The sequence below is a fragment of the Solea senegalensis genome, linkage group LG18 (genome assembly GCF_019176455.1).
Source record: "Solea senegalensis isolate Sse05_10M linkage group LG18, IFAPA_SoseM_1, whole genome shotgun sequence".
In the NCBI taxonomy this organism is placed as follows: Eukaryota; Metazoa; Chordata; class Actinopteri; order Pleuronectiformes; family Soleidae; genus Solea; species Solea senegalensis.
Window position 1 is genome coordinate 7,282,705 of NC_058041.1, and position 9,404 is coordinate 7,292,108.

The 9,404-nt window shown below is 39.4% G+C and overlaps 1 protein-coding gene across 1 annotated transcript; it reads left to right on the forward strand.

The window, feature by feature from the left end:
- kctd2 (potassium channel tetramerization domain containing 2) lies at window positions 1-6,229 on the forward strand. The gene is made up of 6 exons (XM_044013640.1): window positions 1-706; window positions 1,476-1,584; window positions 1,706-1,797; window positions 1,999-2,094; window positions 2,568-2,693; window positions 3,351-6,229. Exons 1-6 carry the CDS (start codon window positions 338-340, stop codon window positions 3,378-3,380), a joined length of 822 nt encoding a protein of 273 aa, XP_043869575.1. The 5' UTR covers window positions 1-337; the 3' UTR covers window positions 3,381-6,229.
- Window positions 6,230-9,404: the final 3,175 nt, after the last annotated feature.

Consider the following 9,404-nt stretch of genomic DNA (forward strand, 5'->3'; position numbering starts at 1 on the left):
GTAAACAATAATCACGTTACAACCCGGAAGTGTTGCATTTCTCTGATAAACGTTTGAATAGACAAGATAGACCAATTTCTCATAACAAGAGACCGTAAAACGCGATGCTGCTAACATCAAAAATCTTATGATATTCATATTTGTGTATTACTACTCGGCGCTGGAGGCAGAGGCGACCGAATGTGAGCAGCAACGCCCTGATGCCAGGCTCCCAGTCGGAGAAAAATAAGCTCGCTGTGTTTACAACTCGGTGGAGAGAGAGCGGGGCTATTTCCCCGCAGTGTGTCGTTAGCTAATCGTGCGGCTGCGAGTGTTTTACAGGCGAAGAAAAAAAAACATGGCTGAACTGCATGTCGTGGAACCGAGCGGTACTGGCACCATAGAGCAGCCCGAGTCACACCGCGATGTCCGCGGCACCGTGCGCCTGGCTTCGCCCACTCTCATGGTTCCTCCGCGGAACAGCCAGCTCAGTCCGGGCGCGGTGTCGAGTAGTGCCAGCGGTGGTGGAGGACGCTCGGTGTTCGGGTTCCCGGTGAAGAACAACCTCGGCTCGCCGTCCGAGTCGGGAGACAAACCCGGTTCACGCTGGGTCCGACTCAACGTCGGTGGAACATACTTCATCACGACCAAACAGACGTTGTGCAGGGACCCGAAATCCTTCCTGTTCAGACTATGTCAAGAAGACCCAGACCTGGACTCTGACAAAGTGAGTCTAGTAGAGCTGAACGATTTGGTGAACGTATCTAATTTCGATAATTTTTGGAAAACATATTAAGTGTACGAAAATACGATTTTATCATACAGTAAACCACACAATTCTGTCCGGTCTAAAGATGTTATATAATAACTTAACCATGCAGAGTTGTCAAAGTTTCTAACCAGATTTTAAGAACCTTGTTATATAACCCAAATATTATAACCCAAAAAATGATAACACATAACCAAATGTGATACAATCAAATTATTTACTACTACACTGTAATGCAGAATTACAGTGTAATTCTCTGTTCATAACTTAGGAAAATAATAAATTAATAATTGCACATTTCATCTGTTTTTACCACCCTGTGTGTACAATTTGTATTATGTGCAATTCATATGCAATGTACGTACAAAGTGTATTTTGGAACAGCCAGTGTTGCTTTGCATTGTTTATGTTGTTCATGCTGATGTGGCTGTGGAAGCGTTTAGGTACCCTGCGCTTGAGTCTAAGACCAAATATTTCCATGGGGATAAAAGGTTTATTGTATAGTGTCATTTAGAAAATGAGATACATTGACTGAGGAAATAATGGAGATGAATGCAGCAAAGTTGTGAAATGAGACAATGTTCAGGATTTACATATATTGCTTTCTTGTTTTAGGTTTTTTATATTTAATTTACTTTAGCAATAATTCTTACTTGGCAGCTTCGTGGCACCATCTTGGATTATGGTTGTAATGAAGTGATGCTATGATTTGGTGTGTTCCCTACAGGATGAAACTGGAGCATACCTGATTGATAGGGATCCCACATACTTTGGCCCCATCCTGAATTACCTACGACACGGAAAACTAATTATGGATAAAAATCTGGCTGAGGAAGGTAAAGTGTCTTATTTTCCCAGCTGCTGGATTTTGCCTCTTCAAATTTGATGATCAAACCAATGCATTTTTAATGTAGAGTAACCAAACAATAGAATCTGATGATTGTTATCTTTTGTCAGGAGTCCTTGAAGAAGCAGAGTTCTACAACATCGCGTCACTGGTGAGGCTGGTCAAAGAGAGGATACGGGACAATGAGAACCGGACATCTCAGGTACACAAAACATAAGCGGAACAGGTCCGATGACTGAGAATAGAAGTGTCAGATAATTTTGTGTTCTTCAAGTACAAATATACCTAAAATAGTATTTGTATTTTTTTAAAGGAAAATAGAAAAGGTTTGTTTGTGTGCAGGTTAATATTTTAGTTATAAATTCTATCTTTTTTGTGTGTGTGGTTTTGCTTTGTTGCCCAGGGCCCTGTGAAGCATGTGTATCGTGTACTGCAGTGCCAAGAGGAGGAACTCACACAGATGGTCTCAACTATGTCTGACGGTTGGAAGTTCGAGCAGGTGCAAAGAATTCAGCTTTTTCTCAGTCTTCATATTTTAGTTCCTGCTTTGGTTGCTTCAAAGCAGCTGTTATAAATTCAAGTTTAGAGACGGGCCTAAGAAGAGAATGTACTACTATGAGAGGCAGAGGCATGTGGGTTTTTTTCTTAAATGTGTCCATGGGAACAAATATCAGAAACTCAGATAGTCACTTTTTTTACATTGCCAATTTAATTTGTCAAACAGTCCAAAACCAAAAAGATATACATTTTACTACCACATTTAAACAACTTTACCATTAGTAACATAATTTTGATTCATAACAGCAGCTGTAACCAGTTAATTATTAGCATTTCAGTTTAAAAATCTACTCAAACAATTAATAGTTCCTATTTTAAAAAAAACAGAATAGCACCTTTATTAATAAAAAGTTCAAGAGCATGTATTGTGCATAGATTTTAATGCTTTTGCCTTTTTTCTGTGCACATCCTCAGCTTATAAGCATTGGCTCCTCATATAACTATGGCAACGAAGACCAAGCGGAATTTTTATGTGTAGTTTCCCGGGAACTCAACAACTCCACCAACGGCATTGTCATCGAGCCCACTGAGAAGGCTAAGGTGAGTGACCTACACTGACACTAGTCTACATTTTCCTTATTACTACATGCATATGTATGAAGTCCAGCAGTTGTATCTGGTGGTCAGGATCCCTGGACCCCCAACATGCTTGCAAGGGGCTGTGAGATTATTGACAGAACAGGAAAATGGGAAGGACCTCTTTTTGCTACCGAACTGCTACCTCTTAAGGTCTTAAAATGATCATGATAACAGTCTTAGAATTAGAAAGCCATATTGCATCTGTGATTTTAACAAAGCCCATATAGTGCATGCAATGTGTCTAAAAACTAAAATGCAGTTGTGTTGGTGTAGTCTTTACATTACATTACATGTCAATTAACAGATGCTTTTATCCAAAGCGACTTACAATGGAATTGAGTACAATCAGCCAGGGGTGGAGTCGAACTTGCGACCATTGCGACCATGATGTCTTTCGCGCACAGGGTACTGGTCTTAACCACTGAGCCACTCCACCCACCTTGAGCATGTGGAAGAGAAGAATCCTTTTGCGTGACAAACAACCTAAACATTGACCTGATCACATTAGCGTCTAGCTCCAGCTAACAACCATTGCAAAAATGGAAAAAATAAAAACATTAGTCAGCTTCAGGTGGATAATTTTTAATGAATGATTTATTTCTCCCTGTGTCCTCACAGATCCTCCAGGAGCGAGGCTCACGGATGTGAAGAGTGAATAACATTTTATCAACAAAAGAAAAGAAAACAACAGCGTGAACATATTCTCCATGAGTTTACCCCCTCTCCTTTACTTCTGTGCCATCACTAAAACCTTCTCCATTATCATCCTCCCCTCCTCTGGTGTGCCTTTCCTCAGTGGGGGCTCCCCAACGCCAGCCCTCTCTACCCATGCACTGAAACATGGCCCTAACTCACCTTTTCATTTCCTCCCCTCTCTCACAGCATTAGGAGCAGTTTAAAAGAAGTAACACGAGTGGTTGTCCTCATAGCAGCATTTTGATGGTCGGTGTTGCAGCATTGCAGGCTACAGTGCTGATTGTAGCCTTGTGTTGTTGCGAGTGGATTGGACGCCCAGCACAGAGCTGCTGTACATCATCCTCACCATCAACATTTCTATCATCCTAACTCACTCTCTCTCACACGTGTGGCTCTGTGGACTGCGCAGAAACCTCCTCAGGACTCTCACTGGACATAAAGGAATGAACCGAGCCTCCCTCTCTTTACATGAATCTGTTAATGGAGCGAACATCAGTGCCCACTGTCTCTATCTCTGCCCACAGTCTCCTTAGCTGATGTCTGAGGCAACTCACGGCACAACAAACTGAGCCAGGGGGTCCAGAGGTGGAGGGTAACACCAAGCAGTTGCAGGCAGTATGACGCAGAGTCCAATTGCTCTGTTTAAGCCAGTGTGGTGTGGCATTTCCTCTACTCCTGTGAGTCTTTTCAGAGACGGCTTAAACAAGTGATCGATTTTCAACTAACTGAAACCCTGCTTTGTTTTGGCGCGGCAGTGGCGCTGCTGGAGAATCTTGGCACTCGGCTCCTCCTGTTTGCTGTCTTCTGGCTCAATTTGGTTTGCTCCCACAGGGAGAAAATTTTGGATATTTAAGTGCAAAACAAAACCAAGACTCAACAAGACTATCTATGTACAATTTGTCAAGGCATGTGAGGAATCTATATAACTATATAGGCTACATGATGAAATTATATGATAATTTGAATGCAAATGATGTACTTATTGATTTCTGTATCATAGTTGTTATATATTTACATATACCGACGGTTGAGTTTATTTAAAAGATGGAGAAAATATCAGTTTCCGTAAGGTTTCCCACCTGCCGACATGGGTGTGAGTATGCGTATGCAGTGCCTCTCTGCTTTCTGACTGAAATATCACACATTTTTTCAGCTGCACGTTTTCTGTAGTGCTCCTCAAAGAAAGGTGTTACCAAGTTTTCTCGTAATGCTCCGACTTTAATCTCATGCATATCTTAAAATTGTAATTGGAGACAAAGCAAAGTACTTGGTGGCATTGCCATTCGTCCACACAAGTGTGTCGACGCGGGGGATTGGACTGTCTGTATGCTGCCTCAAAAACCCTGAAGCACCCTTCTCTCCCTGGCCTTGTGCTTTTCTCATGCTCATATCCAGTCACTTTGCCGCTGCTTCTGTTGCCACTCCTCAACTCACACCCCAATGACTGTGTTACCTTACATTGTGCAGCACTTGTAGCAGCTCTGGCACAAACATGAATCGTGCTCCTCATGCTTCAAACCCCAAGACACCAGCACAGAGTCACAGACATTATCACAAAATGTTCCTTAGTATCGCCGAGCCTGCCGCGTGCGGTGTCTGCAGCTATGTGAGCTTCTGGGAGGAGCCTTTATTTCAGATGTCTCTGTAGACGCATTCATCCAGGTATCCGTTATCCAAAACAACTGGACTGGATTTCATTCAAGAGGCCTCTTCAGTTTTGAAAGTTTGAGGTGAAACCCAGGAAGTTTGACTTTTTGTGAAAGGTGGGCAGTGCTCACTGTAACTCCATTGTGCTTTAACACCCTGGAGCAGCCCAACAACTGTCATTATTTCACATGTTGTATGACATGTTTTCAGTGCCAGCAGATGGGCACTGACTTGGCTCAACAGTTGTGTGTTTCTCTTTAAAAAAAAAAAAAAAAAGGCTTGACATTAAGTTGCTATGTGATAGTCCTCTTTTAAAGACATGTGACAACATTGGAGCTACATTGCAAATGCAGTATAGTAGCCTGGATTAGCTGCATTCAGCTGCCCACAATCTGAATTTGTAAAAAGTATTTTATTTGATAATTGCATTTATCAATCAATATTTAGGCATCTCCTTGTTTACTTATTCAATCAGACGATAAACTAAATAATCATATTTTGCAGCATTTAGAATTTAAACTTAAACATAGTTTAGTTTATAGAGCGTCATAAGATCTTATCTTCTATATTTTCAAACCTATAAAGAAGCAAATTATTCTATTTAAAAAGCTGCAAACTGAATTTTTGTGGCATTTGATTAAAATAAGTAGTACCAATAAATGTATGTAAGTGTAATGTTACTGGTGTGAGTGCAGCCCTGTTACATGAGCAACTTAATGCAACATTTGAGCCATGTTTACACATCACAGGAGGAAAATCAAAACATCTCACAAAACTGGCTCTGATTTGAATCGCTGCACCTTTTAAGCTTAAGGGGTATAGAGCCTTTATGTGAGTGACACCTGTCACTGACATCGATCACTTTGCTCCACTGCCCTTTGTATAAATATTTGATGCAGTTATGTTAAGCATGAAAAAGAATGCATATACTGGGGGAAAATGTACCTTTGCTGTCGTGAAGCTCCTAGACTGTTCAGTCAGGCCTCAAAGCTCAAACGTTGATGTAAATTCTTTGCTCCTTTTTTCTATTATTATTATTGTTGTTATTATTTGTTTGTTTTATTTTTCCTGTTACATGTGTGCCGTGCAGTTGTATTCTTCTCCAGTCAGAGTCGTGTACTGCTGAAAATGCCCAAATCTATCAGTGAGGAACACTTTTCACTCCCTTGTCGTTCCCTGGGTGTTTGCAAAGCACCGTTGGTGTTGTTTTCCTTCGTCTGTGTCCAGTGTTGTGCCTTTTGACCTGTGTTGTGCACAGTTGTTGCCCCTCTTACCACAAGGTGCCTCTCGTACCTTAAAAAAAATCCAGTAGGCACCTGCCTGTGGTAAAAAAAAAGTTGTTAGTGTTTTAGAGAGAGGCAAGCCAAACATATACACTATCCCCCTGCCATTGTTTTATTATACACAACTGCAAAATGAAAATGACAAACCGCTGCTTTATCTGTGCCATTGCATTGAGCTAAATCCACCCACACTCCTCTACACTCCTGTCGATCCAAACTCGTGTCTGTCTGTGCTGTGAACACTTCTTGATTTACAGTGTAATGTGTTTACAGCACTTCCAAATGGGAGGGAAGCAGGGTCGATCAGTTGAAGCAAGTCTCCCCCTCCTCTGCTTTTATCTTAGTAAAACTCCAGCAGTGCACTTGTTATCAGAAATCAATTGAACTATGAACTACTACCGTTACTTTGGGTTCAACTTTTCCTTCGATTGCATGCTGAAGCCATCTTTACCGATCCCCATTTTTAAATGTGTGTGTAATCGACCTTTAAAGCACTTATACTGTACCTGTCACCTTTGTGAACACCGTTTGATATCTACCTTGGTTGCATGGTTCAGTGGTTCCCAACCTGCCAGAAAAAAATGTTAATACTTTGATTTCAGATTTCTGTCGAGCGATAAGGCTTATCATTTCTCATAACTGCTTCTTTTAAGTGAGGCTCTGATGGTGAAGAATGATGTAAGAAAGTATTAGCATACAAGAGCCAATAAGGTTAACAAGGTAAAAAATGAGAACTGTTAAATATAGGCATATTAGCTTTTAGGGGGAGGAAAAAAAAGCACCACTTCATATATATATATATATATATATAGCTGCTTAAGAACCCCTTAACTAACCACTGAACTACAGACGGATAGATCATAACAGGATTATTTCAATTTTGTACAGACATTCATGAGCTCGAGTGGTTTTTTTTTTCTGCTTTTGATCGTCTGTGCTTTAATGCTAATTTGCAGATGCTGTGCAAACATGGCATCGCCCTCTCTGGAACGTCAGTATTTCACCAGATGGTTTCACTTCTTCAGGATTTCAATGGAACAAATTGGAAAAAAGGCCCCCCCCCGAACTGGTCGTACATGGAAACTGTGTAACCCATGACGAAAGCTTCAGCAATCCAATTGCGCCTAAACGGTTGGGTACCACTGGCATAGCTAAACTTTTCTGTGTGAGTATTGTAATCTTTGACCATTTCTTTTTTTTTTTTCTAACAAACAAAAAAACAGACTTTTATACTTTGACCTGCACTAGCTAATCTACAAATAATGTGCAATGTTAACAAATCTGCAAAAAAGTGTATATATATATATATATATATATATATATATATATATATACACATATGTATATATATATATATATATATATGCATACATATATCTGTTGTTTAGGCACGTGAAAACATGAGAGCATGCATTGTTCCAGAGATTATGATGTTTTGTACTGGGTTTTGTCTGACCTCTGTGTTAGTGCAAAGTGTATGTGATGCATGGTGGGGGTGGGGAGCAGAGGGAAGGCCTGGGTGTGTGGTTCGTAGGTTTCTTGTGGTCTTCAGTCGGTCTTCGGCCAAAACATCTTCTCTATTCCGCGTGTTCTGTTTCCTTGTTGTTTTTTGTATCTCTCACACATCAGTATAAACTAAACAGCAGACAAACTATAGCTTGTTTTTGAAGACAAATGAACCGATTAGATATCAGACCCAATCCTCGCCCCCTTCCGTGCTTTATAGAGCGTTTACGTGACCCGCTGCACCACACATACACGGAAAAAAAAACGAAAAAAGATTTTTGAATTCATGGGTCCGTTTTTTCCAGTAAACCTGTAAACACCTGCATGCTTTTGTGGGACATGCACACTTGTACACTCATTTAGATGTACTGAATAACGTCACATATTAACAATTACTTTGTGTTTGTTTATCAACAGTATTGATGTCAAATGTGAATATTGTCAATGGAGACTGTGGAGAAATGTTTGGAAGCTGACAGAAAACGTTTTGTCCGATTGTTTCACTTTTATTTATTTTGTATTTTTTGAATTTTGTCTACCAATGTTGTTTCTTTACATGTAACAATTTTAACAAAACCCAGTCTGGTTTTAATCATAAAATGTGTCTGTGTTTAAAAACAAAAAAAAAGAAAGAAAAGATGTTCATTGCTTATTTGTCCATTCTATTTATTGTGGATTTAAAATGAGGAAACATAATCAACAAAGTGAAGCTCTTCTATTCAGTACACATATTGGTTCTGAAGACTTTAAAAGAGGTTTACAGAGGAGATGAAGCACTGAAGATTATGACTGTGGTTCAATTTATTTTTTATCTAAAGCAAGATTTAGCACAACAATCAAATTTGAGGTTATAGATTTGCCTTAAAAAGTGCCTTATTTAAGTAGTTATTTGTTATGGAAGCCTGTTTTCTGCCACATGGAAAAAATATGTATACCTAAGTCATTATTATTAGATAGTAAGTCATAATTTTGTGATCATATTCCATACTTACGAGATTCTACGTCATAATAAAGAGGTAGTATCTCATAAATATGACTTAGTATCTGCTAAATTTGAGGTACCTTCTCATATTTATGACTAAGTATCTCATAATTATGGCTTACTAATATATATTTTTATTTTTCAAGTGAAAGTGGCTTCCACAATTTGGTAATTCAATGGTATAATGCGCAGGTGTTGGGTTCATAAAATGGATTTTGGTAAGGAGAGAAAGAGCGGACAGTAATATAAGAAGACAGTCCTTTTCTATTGAGTTTTACTCTGTGTTCTGATATGCACATATATATATACACACACACATATATATATACACACATATATGTATATATATATATATATATATATATACATATACATATATATATACACATATATTTGAACAAGCAGAGGGCAAAATACCTCAAACAACAGAACAAAGAGCATCCTGAGAGCATCTGCCCCAAAATCTCAGATCCAACCCAAATATTTAGAAGACAGACAGCATGCAAGATGTTAGAGTTAGTGATGGCAACGTCAGAAAGACAAATCATTTGGATTTGG